Raw genomic sequence first — 23,676 nt, 5'->3', positions numbered from 1 at the left:
TTATAACTTTACCGACGACACTTCTCCGTAAAAAGTTTATAGAATAATACTACGAAGCTTTACTTTCATCATATTATTTATTTTATTTTTTTTTAAAGCTTTTTACCTCTTAAATTCAGTCTTAATCATTCTTGTCTTTGACCATTTTTATCAACAAATTAGATTTTCATAAAGATAGAAGCAAAGTAATATGCTTTTAAAAAAAGGATTTGTTAAAATAAAAATTAACGTGTTGCATTAAAATTTACGAGAGCAACTATCCGCGCATTGCGGCGGTGAGATGGTGGGGTGATAGGTCATAGAGTGTCATAGCCAAATGTCTTAGCCGTACGGGCTCCGCCTTCAGATTTAAAAATTCGTCGAAAGCATATCGAATGACATCTCTAATGAAAGAGCACGAAATTTTATGAACACCCATATAATTTTTATAATTTATCGACGTACGGTTTTTAAGATAAAAGATTTTGAATGAATTGGAGGAATAAATGATTTATGGAGGAGAGAGAACGAATACGATTGGTTGATATTTGAGGAGAGAGAAAGGGTAATACTGTATAGTTATTTTAGGTAAATATAGAATAGATAGGAGGGACATTTTGGGAAGTAAATGTTGAAAATAAATGTTGAAAGTTGAAAGTTCAAAGGTGGAATTGCTTTATAATATAGTATAGATATCTTAGTGTTTAAAAATTTAATGGTGATTTTTAATATGAATTGTACAAGTTTTTAAACATAAATTATTAGTGACAACCTTAAATTGTCAGAAAAATTTACTAAAATGATTAAAACAAAGAGAAATATTGTTACTTTTTCTAACATAAAAATATAGTTATTTTAATTTGTGTAATTATAAAATAATTTAAATTAATTAATTTGTAAAAGAGAAAATCGCGACAATAGCCAAATTTCGTTGTGATTGTACCAAAATAGCCAAGTTTTTTCAAATTATCACAAAATAGCCATATAAATCGCAATAATTGGAACCTTATAATCTATACGAGATTTTGCAAAATCACTACGAGATTTTGCAAAATCGCTATGAGATTCTGAAAATCTCTACGAGATTTTGCAAAATCGCAATATGTTGACTTTGACTTTTTTTTTTCTTTTCAAAATCGCAATGTGTTTTGTTGTAAAATCACGATTACCGTCTATGGGTGAAGAGAGGAAAGCGACAACATGCAGTCGTTGTAAAGAACGTAATCATACAAGGCTGAATTGAGGTGCACCCATTTCATCACAAACATCTTTTCCTCCATCGAGATAGTATGGATTTTCATCAAGATCAAAATCAAAAGGTAAATCAAATCAACTTTACACTCTTCACTTTTCGGGACTGATAGCTTAGGGGATTATTAGCATGTCTCCGGTATGTTTCTTATGTATTTGAAGCTTTGTATTCATGGACCATGTAATAATTTAGTATGTTTAAAAGAAAAAATAAAATCTCAATAATCACAACAAAACACATTGCAATTTTGCAAAAAGAAAAAAAAAATAGTCAACATATTGCGATTTTGTAAAAGGTTTTTTATGCGATTTTAAAGTTCTTTATGCGATTTTGTCCAATTATTGTGATTTATATGGCTATCTTGTGATAATTTGAAAAAATCTGACTATTTTGATACAAACGCAACGAAATTTGTCTATTGTCTCGATTTTCCCTTCTAAAACCCTAGAGAGTCGGTGGTATCATCAAAAACCCTCACACACCTTCAGTCCACCACCACCCCGCCATCTTCATTCTTCACAGCTCCGTCCGTGCCACTACCATCTTCACAGCTCTATGGACATCGACTTCCAAGACCTCGACGGTCCATCCAAGGCACCACCCACAAAAACCGGCAAATTCGCCCCTAAAAACTCCAAATTCAAACCTGTAGCTAAGCCAAAGCTCGAGCCAGAACCACTACCAGTACCGATTTCACCCGCGGTCCCGAAAATCGAGCCAGATGATTCAAAACCACCTCTGGTTAACTCAACCGCCGAAACCGAAAAACCGGCTGTAGATGCTAATGGTAGTCTCAAAACTGATACTGATGATCACATGTTTATGGAAATAGATAATGATAATCATATAGAACAAGAAGATGAAGAGGATATAGTTGTTCGAGAAATCGACGTTTTCTATAATTCGTCTCTTGATTCCAATTCTAAGGTTAAATTTTCGATAATTTTATAGAAAGCGATTTAATTGTATCTATCTAACTTAAAATTGTATATATCTACAGCTATGTGTATGGCAATATCCTCTAAGACCAATTTGGAGGCCTTATGAACTAGAAGAGCGATGTGAGACGGTAAGTATGCAGCGTATAGATTGCTTTTGATGTTAAATGGATTTTAGGTTTGATTTGCGTGAGATGGTAAGTTATTTGGATGATTTGTATTTGTAGGTTAGGGTGAATCAAGAGACTGCGGACGTTGAGGTCGAAATGTCTGTGCAAGTTGATTCCGAGAATTTTGATGCTGCTGCTAATGATGACAGAGCAATGACAAAGCAGGTATGTCTTTATTCTTCTGTCAATGTATCAAAGGAATAGACTGACTGTGTTGCAAATCTTGATATTGAAAATGTTTTCATAATTTCGTAGATTATTATTTGAGTCAAGTTCTACAACTATCGTCCTTGGATTATTGTATGAAATATACATCTGAGTGATTATACTCTATAGAATGATAGGGCAATCCCCCAGGGTGAACAATGCTTACAATTTTTACATTAGTGTGCTTTCCGAAGAGCAATTGTTTTTAAACCTAAATCAAAAGGTGCTGAGTATGTTATCAAAACATATTCTTTTTTGTTGACAGAAGACACTAAATTAGTAGTTTACTAGATGAATTTAGTTTCAGCCTACCACAATATGTTCATTTGGTAGCTAGCTTAACGGATGATCTCGAGATTGCATGCTTTTTTATTTTATAATTGGATGCTCTGAAGCTGTTCTATCTAGTGCTTACAGCTTCAGGGCATGAGTGCTTACTGAACCTATCCCGCAGTTATGATCATATTGCAGTTTATTTCAAATATCATAATTCAATACATTGCCCAGGTCACAAACAGCTGTGACCCTTCTGTGCTTGTTTTTACCCAGAGTAGAATAAATCACCTTTAGGTTGTCATTCATCTGCTTCTGCTTCTTGTCTTTATACTTATTTTCATTGTTGACTTATTTGTCCCGCATAGCTTTATGTTTTCCTAGTTTTTGCCTAAATATCACGTTCTTCATTATGTTTAGGTATTATCATCTGCTTGGCAGCCACCGACAACAACTCGTTATGCCGTAGGACTTCTGATGGGAAATGAGGTGTGTTTTCTCGTCACTATCAACTTTATGCCTATCTCAGAAGAAACCCAGATATTTTAATTAAGCTCACTTTTTCGGAGCTGTCGAACACTGAGGTCACCAAAATAAGTGTATTGATGAAAGTATTATCTTAGCCTGTGGGCTATGACTATACGACAGGAAAAAATATCTCTAATCTTTGTTTATGCTTGAACTTTTCTGTAAGTTTATCTTTAAGAAGTGGGATGTGAAACCTGTTTTAACAGGTAGAAGCTACCTAATTTGTAACCATAAAATGCTTCTTTCTCAATTTCTTTTGCAGTTGCACCTCAACCATGTCCATGCAGCTGTGCAGCTCCGGCCGTCAATGCAACACCTTAAGCATGAGCACCCATCAAAGAAGTTGAATACAACTCGTGATGAGGACATTGTCGCTTCCTTGGACATCAAGCATGAAAAAGCTACAAAGCAATCCAAGCCACAGGTTCGTATCTTAAGGATTTCTCAAAACTTTACTGCAGTTTTTTTCTCTTGTGTTGTGAGCCACTACTTTAATCAGAATTGAATGATTGTCTGATTGAGCAGTTGAGGAAATCGACTTTCTTATATTAGTCAAACTCAACTATGGGAGGTTGGGGCTTCTTTTTAATTTGTTGTAAAAATAAGCAGCACACAACTGCTAAATTCTGACACTATGAATGTTGTGTTGAATGGCAAATGACTTAATGGTTGTCAATTTGAAGAAACACTCCCGTATATTTCAAAGTTCTATACATGAAATAGAAAAAGTATATCACTTGCTAATATTCTTGATTTTCTGAACATTTTACAATACATCGTAAGCTCTAAGTATGTGCTATACTGTATCTATATTTTCATTGTTGTTTATGATGCATCGTTCTTGCATGACATAGATAATAGCTAACTCAAGTCACATCATATGAGTCAAAGAGTAATATTGTGGGGGAAAATTGCATTTCAAGGAAACATACTTTGCGTGAATCTTTATTTCAGGAAATCTCTTTTAATCTCATTAATTAAGAAAACATATTGCCAACATTTCCTTAATTTGGACTATATTGGCCAAGTTTTAAGAACAAAAGTTGCATCAACGACGGAAACATACTACTTATGTTTCTTTAATAAGGGTATTTTCAGTAGTTAATGACATTGAAACAAATTTTCCGAAGTTAAAGACTTAAGCAAAGTACAGCTTCGTTAAAATGTTGTCCTTTTATCCTGTATATAAATAGAAAGAAATCGCGTAAAATGAATAACTAGTGGCTTGAGTCGGGAGTGGGAGAGACCGAAAACATTAATTAAGAAAACATATTGCCAACATTTCCTTAATTTGGACTATATTGGCCAAGTTTTAAGAACAAAAGTTGCATCAACTACGGAAACATACTACTTATGTTTCTTTAATAAGGGTATTTTCAGTAATTAATGACATTGAAACAAATTTTCCCAAGTTAAAGACTTAAGCAAAGTACAGCTTCGTTAAAATGTTGTCCTTTTATCCTGTATATGATAGAAAGAAATCGTGTAAATTGAATAACTAGTGGCTTGAGTCAGGAGTGGGAGAGACCGAAATATTAAGTTAAAACACCAAGAGATCAGTTGTTTTCTGAAAGCTTGATAGATCTTATCGATCATCTAATTACCTCCATCAACGTTTTCTAATATGCATGGAGGTGATGGACAGCTGGTGAAGGCAGAAATTTTTATTGGTTTTTTAGCTACCTTACTTATATTCACCCTTGGATGTGGTTCATTTACATAGATAACATAAAATACTACAAAAGTATCATGAGGTTATCCTTATAGGTGAATATGTAAAAATGATATGTTGTTTCCAGTGACATTTGAATCCACTGGGCCTGCCACGTCTTGTCATATTATTTTCTGGAATTGCCTTAGTTACATGTCTTATGTGATTTTAGTGAGATTAACTAGTGGTTCTTTTATGTAAATATTCAGAGCAAGGTACCAGGAGCTGTGAATGAGCAAAGTGCTGATACTAAAGAGGTAACAAACCTTTCTTTTACAATTGTATTAATAGTTTCTGATGCTTCCTTCATATAGTCTAGCTGCACAAATATGTGCCTTCCCAAAAACCGGGCCAGCCTTTATATGGTCTAGTTACACAAGTTTGTGCATTCCCCAAACCTGGGCCAGCCCGTGGATGAATATGTGTGACATAACTTTTATGGTCTAGGAATATGTTTCATCTCATCAACATAAAGATAAATATACAACTTCGAGATTCACTTATGATGTTGATCCATGAAGTGATTTCATAGGTGGGGAAATCTAACGTTTGTTTGATGACAAACATAGATATCTGTTGCATCTAAATGCCTGTATTCGTTACCTATGAATATCATCCAATTGATTTACTTTCGTTTTAATTCATAGTTATTTTGATATTTTGATAACTATGACCGACCTTAGAGGTTTAGAATAATCAAAAATGTTCTTTTTTTTCACGTGTTTATGACCAGGTTCGTTCCAATCTCATCTAAAATTATCCAGTTGGAAATCTGATGTGTGAGGTTATAACGCAAATTACTGTTGGTTGTCATCCCATAATTGTTTTAACTTTTAAGTACCACTCTGACCCACAATTCAAGATAGAATATCTCTCGTCTCAACACACTCGATGACATCTACAACTTGGTGACTGGGAGTAGATCCAAACTGGCAAGTAGATGCCTTGTAGACTTGTAGCTCCGTTTTGTAATTTCTATAATCTAAAGTTGAATATTTCATGCCCTCGGACAATAATTACAAAGACCGAATAGGTGAAACCTTCATTCCGGGTGAGGGGAAGCACACCATCATCCTCAACCCTCAGCACGTCTATCAATTTGTATGCACAAGCTGTGTTCGGAAAAGTTTTAAACTGCGGATTACGTCACCCATCAAGTGATTGTTGTTGACTCCTAGAGGGAAAGTTAGTCTAATAACCATAGATGAAGAAATTAACAAATGTGGAGAAACAAGTTTGGATTACTAGGATTACTTTTTTCTGCTCATTGTTGGCGATTTGTTGTCTTCAGCCCATAGTGGCCCACACAATTATGGACAGCAAAGAATTAGAGAAAAGAACGGAAAGAGTCTGGCCAGCCCTAACTCTTATGGGCCCAGTTTGTTAGAGACTTGTCCAGCAAGTTTAGCAAATTCTGGTCTATAAAATTAATCTGCTGTACTTGTAAATTTTATCACTCAATAATACAAAACCCTAGTTGCCCCCGTGGATTAGTTCACATGCATAGTGTGAGAAACCACGTAAATCCTTGTGTTCTTTGCTTTCTACCTTACTGTTTTGTGTGTTTGTGTTCTGAATACTTAACATTAATCTTCCCTTCCATTTGGATAGAGTGCTTAGCAAGTTTGGATTATTATATCTTCAATCTTGGTATTATTTTTAGGCTTTTAGCTAGGTTGAAATCAGGTAGAGCTGTTTTATTATCATGGTTTTTTTTTTACTCTTTATGCTTTGTTTTCTGATTACAATATTACTCTTGGTGTTACTTAAAACTGTTAGCCATAATTCAATTAGGTATATGATAATTTCTCACTTCTGTCTGATACCGCAATAGTTACCCCCTATAAACGTTTGACAATACATTAATTGTGTTACCATTATTCTACACTAAATATCGTTTTTGATTAATTGGTTGTTTCATTGCTCTCGAATGGTAAGACTTGATAGCCTATTGCTTTTCATGTAATCTGGACACTGATCTTTCTTCATCTTTTTGTGTTCTCTTCTTCAGCAGTGGATTCCCCTCAAGTATCATGGTGAAGCAAGTCAAATGTCGCGTGGATATATACAAAAGATGGTAGCACAACAAGCCTCTGAAATCCAATTTTCGATGACTCAGTATGTTGCTGTGTTGTTCTGAATGAGTTATCTTATTTTAGAATATGCATATAAATTATAACCTACCATTTACTTTATGTTATGCATGTTGCAGGTCTGATTATATCGACTCTTTGTGTCCCATTACAATTGACAAAACCAAACCCACAGGTCCATCTCGAAGGTGACTTCTTGGTTCCTTACTTCCTTATGCCATTGCTGTTTGTTTGCTTTTGTTTGCTTACTTGCGCATATTAGAGTTTTTGTGAGTCGTCTTAGCATGCTCACATCTATGGCAGGCGGTAGCTAAGCAAAACAATCACTTTAGAAATTATCAGGTAGTGGTTCTTAGTCTCGACGGCGACTTTAGGGTGGATATGACTTTTTGGTCGTAGTTCTGCAACATCCCCAGAAATCTTACTTCTGATCTCTAAAACAAAGAGACTGGCCTATCATATACTTAATTATATTTATCCTGATGTAAATCCTGTGTTCCAATGTTAAAATCCAATCTTAATTTTATTAACCTCGTAAAATACAACACTTGTATGTTTTTATGTGCTCATTTCTGACTAATGTCTAAATCAAAAGAAAATTTGTTTTGAAGTTAAAATGTGACTTAAATATACAACGATACAGAAAGCATCTGCCTCTCTCACGAAGTTCACACTCATTATCTTGGTCTTTGCTTTTTAATTGTGGAGTCTGATTGTATCCCATTGGTCAAGTAGCCTCTATGGAGTGGGAGCCTAAGGCCCCTGACATGGGTCTTTCTCTTCTGGCCACTTTACGTCCTTATGTTTTTTTCTTTTTGTTTGTGTCAACTTTCTTTTGCTGTGTTGTTCCATATTTATGTGAACCCGTATCCTTGTGGGTTTGCGGTTTTGTGCGTATTTGTATACTTCCAGACATTCGATCCTCATTCATGATGCATTTGATATAACCTGTGTTCCTGATTTTTGTTTTTCTTACCTAAACCAACTTTACCCTTGCCCCCTTCGTTTTTCCTAGTTTGGCTCTTAATTAATCATAGTTATATAGTCATCGTCTCATAATAATTTTTTAGCTTTGCTATCTGTTCTTCTTGAGCCTGATATTGTTTTTCGAGGTGGACTTAAATTGCAGTGTTATGACACCGATGTGGTTATTCTGCGTTGCAAGGGAAAGAAGTGCAGATTACCACTTCTTATAGACTTATAGTTCTAAACCTTAGGTTCCTGTAACCAAGTTTTTCTTTTTCATTCCTTGTGTACTTTTGCATTAGTTGACATCGAGAGAAAAACTTGCGAGTCCACATTTTTTGGTTTTATGGATTTAAATAATATGATAGCTATCGTCAATTGGTAATTAAATTTCAAGACTAGATAGTCATAGAAGAATACAGAACAGTTGATGATTTTATATTAAACACCTATACAATTTAATATACTATGGTAAAACTATTTTTCATAAACCATTTTAATATTGTCATTACCAAAAACATCTAACGAGACAGAAGTTATTTGGGCATGTTACCCATTAGACCATAAAGGCGTATTGCTCCATTAGATAACTTCTTAATTATTTTATTATTGTATGTTAAGCTTTACTGTTAACCAGAATAGCTCGCCAAGAGGTGTAATGGTGGGTAGCTTTTTAATAACTTTTGTTGGTTTTGGGCGTTTCCTAATGTCTGCAAGTGATATTGACTACAGAATTAAAGGATCTTTACTTTCACATCTACGGTCTATCTGTCTACATAAAATACTAATTTTGATTTAGCTGCTAAAAGATGAGAGGCATTGTTCAAGAGGTTCCTCTATTAGCTTCTTATTATTGATGGTTATGCTAAGCTTGTCTAGCTTCTACGTGAGATTTTTAAGGGATTGTTGGTTTGAGGTGAATATTCTAGATTGCAAGTTTCTTTTAAGAGTAAACTTCTATATGGTTGTGGAAGTTCAGTTCCATAAGACTGCTGGACTATACTTATTTAGTGGTTGTTCTTAAGCATTGAATTGAACATGTTATACAAAGTTCTGGTTTCGATGAAAGAAAAAGATTGTCTAGTTTATAACACTTGCGAAATAATGGTTTGTTTTTTTTTCGGTTGAATTTCAGCACTTTGCTCAAACTTCCACTGGTTGAACGTTTTAAGACTCAGCTTCTTGAGGTTAGTGTCTTTATGTCTGTTTTGCAGTATGCTTTCTGCAAACACGTATGTTGTTATTCCTTACGTACCCCAACGATCACATTATTTAATCCACGAATATGATGAATTATGCCGTTAAAGGGGCGTACTTTCACAAGTGCTGTGTTTTATGCAACCCACTGAAATATGTCACGTTAAATGTAACACGTGATATTCAGGGTGTACTAGATAAGTACATTGCAGCAAACTGAAATATTCTGAAAGAACTTCGCTGTTAGATGCCATTATTCCTATTTAAACCTGCACATGTAAGCTCTAAGACCATCCCCATTGAGAATTGGTTCGGTCGATCACGATATTTATGTCAGACCCATCCAAAACTTCACCAACCCGTTCATTCCAACGAACATATGTCGTCTCATAATTTATTATATGTTGGTATGGACAGAATGCAATAACCATGTATTATATTGTGAAAATGTGCTTTATATTTACACTTTGTTTTTACTTTTTAAACTTATAACTTGATTTGTATACCTATATCATATATAATATATAAAAAAAATTTAAATAAAAAACTATCCTATTCCTACTCCTAAACTAATTTAAATGTTTAAGATGAAACCAAAAACTTCATGAAAATATTTTATAATATCCGACACCATGATAAAGTACTACCCTCATGAGTAGACCATGTCTCTGTGATTTGAGAAAAGAAAGATGCATTTATCTTGGAAGATAAAGAAATTTTTTAAGCATAAAAGTATTTTATTTAATTTTGAATAAAGGAAATGTTAATTATAAAAGATTATTAAAGAAATTGTTTGATTGGGTTGTTAATGGGAGTGTAAAAGTTGGGTTTAGTTGGGTTGGATAGTTATAAGAGAGAGAAATTCATTTTTAATGAATAGTGTGGGTGGGTTGGGTTGGGTTGTGAATGGCGATGGTCTGACATTATATTATCAGTACATATTTTATACTAATACTCCAGGGCTTGTTGATACCGTACACCCCAAAAGTAGATTACATATTTACATGTCAAAAAAGTTGAACCAAACAAATCGTATTATATGTTTTATATACTTATACGCCCGACAAACGGGTGTGCATTGGGTTGGGTAATGGCTAAAAAGAACCAGCTTGGCTTCTAAGTAGTCAATTTCGCATTTCGGTGGTATTTCGGGTTTCGGTTCTCCAGTGGTATTCGGTCTAAAATTTTGGTCTTTAACTACATAGCTCGGCCTGACCTGTCAACATTGCTTGATATTCAAAAGTTACACTCAAAATAATGATCCTTTTTTGTATGTAACTAACTTATTGGATAGATTTCTTGCCTTTAAGAAACTTTATGGTGATTTGTGCTGTTAATTTTGTTGTTTCGGGAGATGAATACACACTTCATAAGTTATTTATGAACTCTAAAATCCATTTATGCGTAGAGTTTTGTCTTTGGTATATGATATAATACCTAAGTTCTGGGCCTGTAATTGTTTATACATAAAGAAGTTTATGCAGTATTAACATTTTTTGTTGCCTTTACTTATGGTTTTTCAATAGGGGCCTCCAGTACAACGTTTTAATGTTCTTAAACACATAGCTCCGGATCACAGTGAGGAAGATATTTTTAAAGTTCTGCAAGAATATGCTCATTTAGTTCAAGGATTGTGGATTGCAAAAAGTACGCTGAGGTACGGAAAAAATACGGGAAGGGAACTCCTAATCCGAGATTATGTGCTGCTTCAATTTAGCAAAAGTCATATCTTTCGCGAAATGCAATTACCTAAATCAACTCAATTCAGTGACGCTATGAAAGGTGTATTGGATGAATTTGCTGCAAGAAGAGATTCCTGCAGGGATTGGAAATTTAAAGAATCCCCTGATGATTCATTTATTAAAAAGTACTCCAATATTGCTGTCGAACAAAGAAAAAATTGGGATCGTGTAGAACCAATTATAATTGGGAAAGTAAACCCTAAGAACTTAACACATAGTATTGGTGATAGGCGCCCTGCATCCAGTGCCAGTGATGTTACACAAAGAACCACCACCAATGTGCCACCTAGAAGAGTGATGCAAGATGAAACTCGAGAAGCATTACCGAAGGCCCTTCAGAAACTTTTTCAAACATACAAGGTTTGCAGGTGAGCTCCTTGTTCATTTGTTAACATGGTTCTAAAAAAAGGGTAAATTGATGGGAACCCCGATTATATATTATAGTTCTTTCCATAAATAGTATATTCGTTTTATTTTTCATATTTTTGAAAGCTGCCAACACGTAAAGTAAACTAAAAGTAGCCTGAAAGAGGGTTGACAATGTTTATTCGTGCAAATAACTTGTGAATATAATTTATTAAAAAAACAGATTTCTTTTGCAATATACTATAAATTTGTCAAATATATGTAATATGATAGTATTTACTCATTAGATGTGGACAAAGAGTGGATGTGCGTCAAGTGAACTCCCTGACCAAAAATTATTCGTTGCCCAACTGGCTAGTTGCCATCTCAACTCTTTCATGTCAGCTCTCTGGATCTTAAAATGTGACTTATATATCGGTATACAACTTAACTTGAAAAAAGTAACAGTTTGTTTCCGTAATACGAGGAGTTACATATTGGGTGCTCTTACATATTCAAAATTTTCATTTAATATTCTTTGGATTGTCTTTCATGGTAACAGCTTTAACCAAATACGCCAAAGATTGCGTGACATGGCAGTCTCTGAAAATACACTCCGGAAGGGTACTCGAGAAGCCAGAGTTGCTGCTGAAGCAGCAGATGCTCCACAGGAGGAACTGCAAAAGGTCCTAAATGAAGTTGCTGTTAACATACATGGGGTGTTTGTTTTAAGGTCATCGGCAGATCACCCTCAGTATGATGAATTGAGGTTATATACTTTATCTTCTCTTCAACCTAAAAAATCATTAAGTTTATTATTCTTACTAGGATATTTATAGGGTTTTTTTATTTATGCTAGGAAAATTGTCATCAACCTGTTGCTAGCTGAAGGACCTGAAGGTAAGCTCAAAAAGGCCTCCATCTACGCAGCTGCAAACATGCAGCTGAAACGGGAAATAACTAGTGGCGAGTATCATAAGGTCAGTGAGTTTCAGGCTATATTGCTATACTAGAAGTGTACCACGCAATGCGCAGTGGTGGGTGAATTATCAGTTATTAATTGTCGGTCTAAATCGAATTTAAGAACAAAAATTTGTGAACTTCGATTAGTACATGAGGCAAAGGGTGGGTTCTCTTTTATCTCAAGCCGGTCAAATCAAAAAATTTGCTAAAAGGGGAGCTGGTAAAGTTGCCCTTACTTGGCGAATGAGTTAAAAGTCATCCAAAGTCTATTGATTGTGCATTTAACCTCCTAAACCATTTATTGAAGATTTAGATCTTTATTGTAATAAACTTATGTAATCTTAAAATGTGTTCTTTTTATAGAATAAGTTCAAAAATGGACAATAATGTGTCCGCAGATCAGCCTATTCTACCCCCACTTATTTCAACCCAAAGCAGTAAAGACCTGTTACCGAACTCGCCTGACCCACCCATCTTGCCATCTCTTCTTTCTGAGCACCAAGATACCACTTTCATTATTTAACCTTTTTTGTAGTGTTGTTTACGTGCTCTTTGCTTGCTGTGTTTGAGTTTTCAGGTTTTAAATGATTTGTGTGTTTCAAAAAATTCTGCATGGGTTCTGAAGAGTGGGGATGGTCCAACATAAAGATCTCTCTTTCTCATTTGGTAAGTTGCTGATTAACATAGATCCTACTATCATGCTGTTAATTAACATGGTTCTACTTCCTACCAGCATTTTATTGAAGTCACGGCTGTAGAGCTTAAATGCATAAATTTGCGTGAAGCTTAGCACATTGTCTGTACTTTATGCACGCTCCGTCGTAACTAGAGAGTTGGAAAACGAGTCAATATGGGCAGCTTATGTTTGTGATGAAGTTAGGCGGTATTGTATGGTTTGCCTGCTGGGAGTCCTTTGTCACTTTGGGCAATTTACTCAAACAAAACCTAGACTTTTGTTGAACTTGCTTATAAACCTTTTAAACTCTGATTTTTTGCATGATTAAATCCCTTGATTTATAAATTTCAATGATAAAGTTCAATGAACTTGCTTATAAACCTTTTAAACTGTAGACCTCCTTTTGGATGGATTCTAGCTTTCACCAATCACTAGACTACCTTATGGACTTATTTGCGAGTTGCCAAGTTCAAAGAAAGTCCATTTTTTATAACTAAATAAATAAGGAATAGAATGCACTGTTGCTAAACCCGCAAATAAGTCCATATAGTTTGTTTTTAAAATGCCTGGACGTGATCTAGTTTTATTCACAATTCCAAATTAAATAATATAGTAGGTTATAAAATGATTGCATTTTACCAACCCATTTGACATGCTTTCCTCTTTTAGTTGGACTTCTAATTTTACACTTGTTTGACCCATTTTCACCTAAATGAGTACTACTGCCAACGGAGATTGTGGGATTACCTTAAGTCTATCTTACTACAGATATTGCTCTGTTTATGTTGGTGTGCAAACATTTCTTTTGTAATGTTTTATCTTTAGCATTTATGCTCAAAGCTTATCTTACTCTTTATTGGCCTTATTTCTTCCAATATAGTGTATTTACAAAGATGTAAAGCTTGATGTTGACATATAATTGTGACTGAATAAGCAATTAACGTTAGAAAAATAACCAGCAACAGTCAACCTTCAAACTATATATGACATCATGTTCCAAAATGCTCATTACCCGTTCTGTTTTATATCTCCAGGTGCGGATCTCAACCATCTGAGCATGTTATCAGTGGTGCATTTGGTCTTCAACAAATTTCATTCAATTTTTTTGTGCACTAGTGGAAATGAAGTAAATATGTTTTTTTGCTACTTATATGGTTATCAAAAATCCTACCACTATAGCCTGTAACAATCTATTTATGTTAAGAGTACATGTATTCATGGTAGGTGACGGCATGATGCACTGCGTGCATTTTAGTAGAATCAGGAGAGAGATGGAAAATACCATAAGTTCCCCGTTATAGTTGGGAACTTATTTCAAGGAAAAGATGGGAAAATAATAATAATAAACTTGCGTTTTCATACATGTCTTTTTGTTTTCAACGCCCCACAAATCTTGAAGGTGTACGTTGTCACACTTGTCTTCTCAAGGTGCCTATAGGACGGCTAGACTGATGACCCAGGAGTGAAGGCCCTACAAACGGGGTTTACAAGACTAAGACTAAAACTGTGTTCCCGGGTTCGTTTTTGGACTTCAGTCCTTCACATATGTGAACCATCACAGACAGTAAATACCGGTACGTACCGGCCGGTATTACCCGGAATACCGGATATCGGGTGGTACCTCGGTACAACTATCCCGGTATTGTCCGATATTTTCACTATTCAATACCGGCCGGTATTGACGGTATTTCCGGCATTTTCCGGTATTACCGGAATTGTAATACCGTATTTTGATTTTATCTTTTTTTGAATTATTTTTTGATACTTTAATGTTATGTTTTGTTATTTCTAAACTTTAAAACTTATATTTTGTTATGAAATATCAATTTGGTATTATTTTTGAGTGAATTGTACTTGTATTTTGACTATTTTCGTTAAATTGTAACAAGTTTTGTAGTATTTCTATAAAAATAAAAATACAAAAATTAAATTACCGTGCTGGTACGTATCGGCCAGTATACCGATAATACCGGTACCGGGTACCTGACTGGTACGATCAAAATACCGGTATTTAAAACATTGATCACAGATTCACAGCCCTCAACCATGCAACAGCCATAGTTTTAGGTTTACAAGTTTGGCCATCATTATAATCATCATCGGCGACAGCATAGTCGTGTTGAAACCACCACCATTGACAGCATAGAAAAAGATGTGAGAATGTGATGATAACGATGATGAAGTTTCGATTATGAAAGGGTAATTTTTATGGATGCTCCTTGTAGTCGGTGGATATGATAGTTATGCCCATCATATGATCACTCCAAAAACTAACCACCATTTAATCATGAACTTCCCATGAAACCGAGTAGAAACCACTGAGAGCCATATATAAAACCACTATCATCTGGATTATATATAAAACATTACCTTACATAGTCAAACAAGAGTTGGATTATAGCAATGCGTTCAAACTATAGCAATCTATAAAACATGATTTAAGTGACGTTTAAACACATCAACTTGTGCAACATGCAAAAGTTGATTACTCTGTGTATGACGTCATGATGCAAGACCATGTACTAAAACAATCAATGTAAACTGTAGGGGGTTATGTTGACTTATGATACCGCTAGACATTTTTATTGGACTTATTTTCATACATAGAAACGAACATGGTACCCACAAGTTGCGATGAATATCATAGACGACGGTGGCTAAGGTGTTGGTGATGATGGACGACGACGGTGGTTATTCACATAAATAAAGGGAGTGTGTATTGTTTTGGTATAACATAAGAAATAATATTTTGTGTGTGTTGTTTTGGAGAAAGAAAGAGAAAGAGAAAACGAGGATATTTATGTTTTGTTTTAAGGGAAAGAGTAAAAGAGTAAAATCCAATGTCCCAAACTTGTAAACTTTTCAATACCCCATATAATTTTTAATATGGATTATAGATAATCTATTAATTAATCTTGATTGTAAAAATCAAATGCTAAAAGTATATGAATAAGTCATTAACTTCTATATTTTTTTTTCTATATTTTTTCGAAGTGTCAATATAACTCGTAGTATTTGAGCATTAATCAAAAGGGTAGAAGTTCTACCATTTATTCAAATTTCATATGAATAAGATGGAAGAGTTTTTTTTAGTTTTCACTCATTATATTCTCTACATGTCATGACGATTGACGAGCCCCTCGTATGGTTCTCTCGTCACCATTAGACATCAAACTAAACACGTGAACAACAACAACAACAACAATATCCAATGCTGAGTATAGATGGATAAGAGTTTATAGGTTTATGCAACTAAAATTTAGGGTATGTTTGGCAAAACTGGCTGGTAGCTGGTGGCTGTAAGCTGGTAGCTAGTGGTTGTAAGCTGGTAACTGTAGCTAAAAGCTGGTAGCTGAAGCTTTTTTGGTATAATTCGATGTTTGGTAAAGTAGCTGTAACTTTTAATAAAATGTGTAAAATAACAAATATAGACATAAGTTAAAAAAACTTAGTATTATACTTTATATGTATATATAAGTTTTAATATAAGTTTTCTTAGTTAATTAATATATCAAAAGAACTGAATATGTTTCCCATACTTATGTATAAAGTATTTAAAAAAGCTCACTTTGGTTCTTATGTAAGTTCATAATAAACGAAAAACTTAAAATGTTGCTTGTGCATTTATCATTGGTGACCGTTGGTACACTTGATTCATAAATATAGAAAGATATAAAATACACAAAAGACAAAACCGTAATGTAATTCATAATAAGCCTATTTAAGTAATATCATCACTAAAAGCTTGTAGCTGATCTTCAACGCTAGTCCTATCAGCGTTTCAGATAGGAGCTTTTTATCCTAATTTAAAAGCTTGAAGCTTCTCCTATCAAACAAAGCTTTTTGTCGAGTAGGAGCTTTTTCCCAAAAGCTTGAAGCTTGAAGCTCCTAAAAGTTCCTAAAAGCTTCCTACCAAACACACCCTTACTAGTAGTTTGTAAAAAGGTGTTTTAAGGACTAGTATATAATGGATTACAATTAAAGGGACTAAACCAGTATAAGGTTAAAAGGTAAAGTTGAGCAGACTAGGGATGAGCAAATAAACCGTTGACTCGCACCCGACCCGAACCGACCCGCCCGAAGTCCCAACGGGCCGGGTCATGGGTCACGCTTTTGTTGCATTCGCGGGTCACGGGTCACGCGGGTCACGGGTCACGCGGGTCGGGCTGGGCCGGGTGAAGGCAAAAACCGAAAAAAAGTGAAGGAAACCCGTGAACCGCCCGCGACCCGCCCGAACCCGACTCGAACTGAACCGACCCGTACCTTCACGGGCCGGGTCACGGTTCCAATTTTCATGTATTCGCGGGTCGGGCCATTTGCACATCCCTAGAGCAGACACCACACCAGAACTGAAGATTATTTGAAACCCTAGAGTGAGTGAGTGAGAATGAGTCACACACACAATCACAATAAAAAAAAAATGTCAGACAACATCCCTTTTGAAATCCAAATGGAAATCCTTCAAAGAATATCTGATATAAAATCGGTGATTCAGTACAGATCAGTCTCAAAAGCATGGAAATCTGTCATCGATAGCAACGAGTTTGTTACTGCTCATACCCTCCGCCACACTACAAATACTACTCAGGCGAATCAGGAAATGTCAAAATCGCAGTGATCCACAGGTATTAGTTCCACAGCTCAAAAGCTCATATATGTCCATTGTTGATGATGACACTTTCCCATGTCAAAAACATAATGTGTTTGTTCCCGATTCAGTTGATAAAATTAATCATGTTGATTCAGTAATACACGGTGCTTCCCATGGCTTGTATTGTTTGTACGAACATAAAACGAGTATCGTTGTTATATGGAACCCTTCAATAAGAAAAACCGTTACCGTTTTAGTACCTAACCGAACAGTACTAGGACACTGTTATTGGGTTTGGTGTTTGTCCTGGCAATCTTGACCCGAAGCTTGTCAAGATTACATATGTTTCTGATGTGGGTAGATTAGAATGGATAAATACCAGCACCCAAGTTGAGGTATTTTCGTTAAGTTCGGGAGGGACTTGGAGAAGTACATTAAGTAGCAATGTTTGTCATAAAACGATTGGATTTGGAAATTCTCAGGTAGTTATAGACGGGGTTATTTATTGGAAAGCCTGTGATAGGACTAATGTCGAGGATGGATTTAGAGCAGTCTCTATCTGCCAACTAATCATGTCATTTGATTTGAAAACTGAAGAATTCACCCAAGTAAACCTCCCTGATCATTTAGCATACAGCATTAAGGAAAATTTTTCGGTATCTAGTCTAAGGGAGTCTGTTGCTGTTTTCGAGTACAATTACACTGCTTCAGAGGAAATTGTGATGTATGGATGATGATTGGGCATGGTTGTACAAGATCATTTAATAAGCTATACTCCATTAATGCACCTGATACATCAATATATACAACACTGGGATTCCAATATAGTGGTGCACCCATAATCGTAGTGAACAATGGTTCCGAAGGTAATCATAGATGGGAACTTGCTTTTTATGAACCAGAATCAAATAGCATCACTAAAATCTGAATTTATGGACCATATGGTACCTTTTTTGTGCATTCCTACATGGAAACACTACTTTTGCTTAATCATTGGGATATAGCAAAGATGCTGAGTGTGCCTTTAAAGAGAGGACTTCCAAAAGATGCAAGCGAAGTTCTGGACATTCGAGTACAACCTTCATGCATATAGCTTCATGCTTTTGTTATCTGTGAGATCCATGTTTAGCATTAGTTATGTTGAATCTCACTTCATTGTAAACAATTAATCGTTATGTTTAGTGTTGGTCTAATTTGTGCTTTAACTCTTTTCCAGTTGTCATGCTCCCTTTGCCAGAGACATATAGTACGGATAGTTTGTTATCTCAGTTTCATAAATATTGTTGTATCAGTTGATGTTCTATCTCATTCTTATATCGTAGGTTTATCTTATTTCATTATTAATAAGAATTTAGGAGCATCTATTGACCATCCTCTGCGAAAGATAGTGCATGGCTGCTTCCTCAAAACCTTTCATACATGGGAGGATGCGCCTTCGTTCACCATAGAGGCGTTGACCTTGGTGAACCAGTACTTTCGCTTTTCTTAATTTTCGTTAAATCTTTTAAAGCCTAGTTATAGATTGCAGCAGGGCATATCCATTTTGATTGGGAATATTTACCCAAATTCTTAGAAACGGGGAACTTTAATAAGGCTGATACAGTATCACTAATTGGATTTCTATGACTACCATGTGTATTTGGGTGGTCATGTAGGGCCGAGCAGCAATTACGTGTTAAATATAGTGATCCAGCTTGTTGCTTGGATCATATAGTTACTAGACTCGTTAAATACTTTCTCCTCTTTTTGAGGCTGACTAGAATTAGTATACTAAGAGTGGACTTGTTTAGTTTTACTGTAATATGAATGTTTTTTTGATATTTGTTTATAAAAGTATGCTTCGGTATGTACTGCCTCCATTGCCTTTTGATGCTATGATGGCTTTTAAGTTTTAAGGCGTTTATAAAAGGATTAAAAACAAATGTGTCTGTCTCTTATAATAACCCTTGTTGTTTAGAGCATAAGTTAGAGTAATACTCAAAAGAAAGTTAACATCCCAATCTTACTCATTTGACATGGATGCATACACCATACGCAATATTTTTTAAAAGTGGCATGTTTCGATCCATTTCCGAATATGGCCTAATTATCCGTTATGGAACTATTATTTGCAAATGTGTGGTGCTTATCTTCACTAGCCACTCAGATTTGGTCAAGAGATATGAAAGATGGTATGGGTCGAGTACATTGTTATATCCTTGTTTCGTGCTTACAGTTACTGGTACATCTTCTAAACCAAGTTCCATATACTAATATATACTCTGTACAGGACTTCAACCACAGGTGTGTTTCTCAATCACTTATCCCGTTCAGCTAGCTTACTATCTGTAGCTTCAACTTGTGTGGATATGGTTTTGGGCTTTTGGCCATCATCTTGTGGTTATCATTATTTATAAAGATTATAGGTGCTGTAGTGGCTACCGAGTTATTGTGCAGTATGGCTAACAATTTTTACGTTATTATTTATTGTTATGCTTTTTAAATGGATGATATCATGTTTGTAGCCTAGCTAGCATGTGTGTGGCGACTAAATCTAAGACATGGATTTAAATGGTGGTAGCGCTTCAAAACCGAACCCGACTACTTTTGGTGATCCATCATTAAACCCCTTCATGGATCACTTGGTGGGTTCAATCTCACTTACAGTTATGGAAGGGACAAGGTATCACAAAATGAGAAACATGTATAAACTTTGCCATGCCTATACATTTACACAGATTTAAAAAAGGTTTATAATAGTGATCATTATGCTCACTTATAGTTTGGAGTGCCTAATAAGGTTTCCAGAATGTCTCAGAGGCCCTAAATTTTGAGCGGTTGGTTTTGACGTATTTTACTAATTTGGTTGAGGTTCATCAGTCTCTTGTATCTCACAAAACACTTGTTTACTTGGACATGAGTGATTGCTGGAAGCTCAAGTGTTTTTCTCTAAGAATTGAGATGGAGTCCTTAGAGACTTTAATTCTTTTTAGGTGCTATAGTCTTGTCTCGGTAAAGCTATCAAGTATATATCCTCTAAACTTTCTATGCTTCCGAACTCCTCTGGCAGTTATAGCAGTTCCGAACAGTCTTGAAGATGAAGGCTCTTACGCTATTTACATGTTCGTACACGGCCATACAAGCGCATTCGAAGTCCATTAAATTTACTAAGCACCAGAATAGCTCGCCAAGAGGTGTAACGGTGAGTAGCTTTAATAACTTTTGTTGGTTTTGGTGTTTTGCTAATGTCTGCAAGTAATATTGACTACAGAAGTAAAAGATCTTTACTTGCACATCTACACGCTACCTGGCTACATAAATTGCAAATTTTGATTTAGCTGCTAAAAGATGAGAGGCATTGTTTAAGACGTTTCTCTGTTAGCTTCCTATTATTGATGGTCTTGTCTAGCTTTTATGCGAGTATTTTTAACTGATTGCTGGTTTGAATTTTGAAGTGAATACCTAGATTGCAAAGTTCTTGCAAGAGTAAAGTACTATATGGTTGTAGAAATTCAGTTTTGTTTCCATAAGACTGCTGAACTATACTTTTTAAGTCGTTATTCCTGGGCATTGAGTTGAACATAATATATCAACTATCAAGGGCTATGTAGAATGGCATGGCCATTGGGTATGTTTTCACATAGTGGGCGAAATGTAATTGCGTCTTGCCGTTCTGATTATGCATTTAATTTGCCTAAACAGCTGTCACCATTTCAATAATCATTTTTCCATTACAACTGTTTATCTGCTTTGATAATTCTTGTTCAGAGTCAAAATATATTGACTAAACAGAAACAAGTTTCTTGTTACGATAGAAGAAAAAGATTGTCTAGTTTCTAACACTTTATGAAATACAGTAATGGTTTGCATTTTTTTGGTTGATATTCAGGGTGTACAAGAAAAGTAGCTTCCAGAAAACAGATATCTTTTGAAAGTACTTCATTGTTAGATGCCATTATTCCTATGTAAACCTGCATATTTGAGCTGTAACAGTTTATTATCGGTACAAATTTCATATTAAAACTCCCTGTCTTGTTTATACTGTACACCCCCAAATTAGAATATATATTTACATGTCAAAAAAGTTGGACGAAAGAAATCGTATTATATATTGTCAGGGTGGGCATTGGTTTGGGTAATGTCTAAAAAGAGCTTGACCTCTCAACATTGCTACCATATTCAAAAGTTACGCTCAAAATAATGATTCTTTTTTGTATGTAACCTAATCTATTGGATAGAGACAATATCTATCACCCTACTTCTGCCTTAAAGAAACTCTATGGTGATCTGCCCTGTTAAATTTTGGTTGTCTGGAGATGTATACACTTCCATAAGTTAGTTATGAACTCTGAAATCCATTGATGCGTAGAGTTTTGTCTTTGGTAGTTTGGTGTATGGTATACCTAAGTTCTAGGCATTGTTCATACATTATTAAGTAGTATTAACAATTCTTGTTACATTTCCTTATGGTTTTTCCAATAGGGGCATCCAGTACAACGTTTTTAAACACATCCCGGGTTTGGTGGGGCTTGGGTCAGGCTTCCTGGGTTTTTAGTTCAGAATTTGACATCTTCATCCTATATTTGTTATTTTAGTATGTGATCATGACACTTGATATAATCAAAATATTATATTAGGAGAGAAAATTAACGTATTATCTTTGTCATGTTTTAAAGTATTTACTATTTAGAAAGATTATCAGCCATTTATTATGAAGAAGATATATCATTTCCCTAAAAAATTTACTTGTAAATTTAGTTAAACTTTTTTAATTATCAGTTTATTTTGTTATATTTAATTTTTTTTTTAATGAAAATAACATCAGAACATGTTTTATAGAGATAAATGAACTTTATTTAAAATATATACAAAATATTATTAAATATTTAAACATAAGTTATTTTTAAAGTAATTAGCATACTAACAAAGTGTGTCACCTTTCATAGCATTAAAAACATATAAAATTATAAAAAAGTTGACACCTATCAAAGGAAAAATTTTCATTCTATTAGTTTGTTAAAAGTTATTATTATGACAAAAGTTAAAAGGCTTGCGGAAAGAAGTGTGTATTATATTGTCATACTTCCTAACTTCCAAAGGTGCCTAGAGGACGACCAAACACATCAAAATATCAAATCATAGATCCAGGAGTACATTTCTTACTATGGGTTTACAAGACTGAAATTGTGTTATTGCGTTTCATTTTAGAGAGAGAGAGGTGAATGATAATCTAGGTTTTAGCTCTTCTTACCTTTTATACAAAAATATATTTTATATATACTTAAGTTGTAGCTTGTGTGAGATGTAGACTACATTAGTCATCACAAGATAAAAACTAACATTATTTGCCTCTTATGCGGCAAGTTTTGTATAAATGTATATTGGTTTTGTTCAAAAACAAGTGCAAAGACTAAATACCTAAGGTTACAACAACACCAATCATATATCACAAGCCCTTGGCCTTCTAGTTACCATTGTCTAGACAACCAAATTTACACTGTCAAATTGCTTGAAGGAAACTTTACAATGAGTCCACGCATTGTATGTGTGTACATGCAAAAATCCACCCACTTCTAGATCATAGCCTATGGTGCAGTTGGCATTATACCCTAACTTGAGACCAGGCCAAATTTTTGCTCTTACCACATTGATCCTACCTCCACTCTAGATCAAATGCATACACACATTGTTCCGACTCCCTCCCCACTTGTACCAAAAATTTCATTCCCGCTTTCCCAAGTGACCATCCGTCAATCATGGACTCCTCTTTTATGTAACGTTGTAGTGTGGACACATTAACCACTTGATCTTGAGTAGTTATCATCATCTTTCTTCTAAAATTCTCAAAAACCGATTGATGGGTTATGTTGTAGTGTTTAAAGTATGTTGTGAGCTCCTCAAAGGCTTTTAAGTATTTATCCTATTGTTGAGAAGCTCACAACATACTTTAAACGCTACAACCATACCTCGACAGTAAATTTTTGAGAATTTTAGAAAAATATGAAAATATGTGCTCATGATCTTTTGGGTGACGTGCCCACTCCCAAAGGTTACATGAAAGAGGTG

The 23,676-nt window shown here is 34.9% G+C and overlaps 1 protein-coding gene across 5 annotated transcripts; it reads left to right on the top strand.

Moving 5' to 3' along the window:
• Positions 1-1,695: 1,695 nt before the first annotated feature.
• On the top strand, positions 1,696-14,403 carry LOC122588670 (DNA-directed RNA polymerase III subunit RPC5). Of its 5 annotated transcripts, none has more exons than XR_006322174.1 (15): positions 1,696-2,158; positions 2,232-2,300; positions 2,397-2,504; positions 3,240-3,308; positions 3,610-3,771; positions 5,268-5,315; positions 7,070-7,176; positions 7,271-7,339; positions 9,253-9,304; positions 10,841-11,424; positions 11,964-12,170; positions 12,261-12,381; positions 12,942-13,030; positions 14,075-14,166; positions 14,265-14,403. XR_006322174.1 is itself a non-coding variant. In XM_043760833.1 (15 exons), the coding sequence occupies exons 1-14, from the start codon at positions 1,787-1,789 to the stop codon at positions 13,008-13,010; spliced, it is 1,926 nt and encodes a 641-aa protein (XP_043616768.1). In that variant the 5' UTR covers positions 1,696-1,786; the 3' UTR covers positions 13,011-13,030; positions 14,075-14,403. The 5 variants fall into 5 exon arrangements, 4 of the variants coding, with proteins under 4 accessions (XP_043616768.1, XP_043616767.1, XP_043616764.1 ...); XM_043760833.1 differs by having other exon boundaries at positions 10,841-10,971; positions 11,083-11,424; positions 14,075-14,403; XM_043760832.1 differs by having other exon boundaries at positions 7,073-7,176; positions 14,075-14,403.
• The last annotated feature ends 9,273 nt before the right edge of the window (positions 14,404-23,676 follow it).

This window comes from Erigeron canadensis, chromosome 2 (genome assembly GCF_010389155.1).
Source record: "Erigeron canadensis isolate Cc75 chromosome 2, C_canadensis_v1, whole genome shotgun sequence".
NCBI classification, from domain to species: domain Eukaryota; kingdom Viridiplantae; phylum Streptophyta; class Magnoliopsida; order Asterales; family Asteraceae; genus Erigeron; species Erigeron canadensis.
This window is presented reverse-complemented; position numbering and strand designations above follow the sequence as displayed.

Excerpts from the sequence above, each read along its gene's own strand:
- LOC122588670 (XM_043760829.1), top strand. The coding sequence starts at position 1,787 with ATGGACATCGACTTCCAAGACCTCGACGGTCCATCCAAGGCACCACCC. Across the intron at positions 2,301-2,396 it reads TAGAAGAGCGATGTGAGACG|GTTAGGGTGAATCAAGAGAC; the intron begins GTAAGTATGCAG and ends TTGTATTTGTAG. Across the intron at positions 7,340-9,252 it reads CCCACAGGTCCATCTCGAAG|CACTTTGCTCAAACTTCCAC; the intron begins GTGACTTCTTGG and ends GTTGAATTTCAG.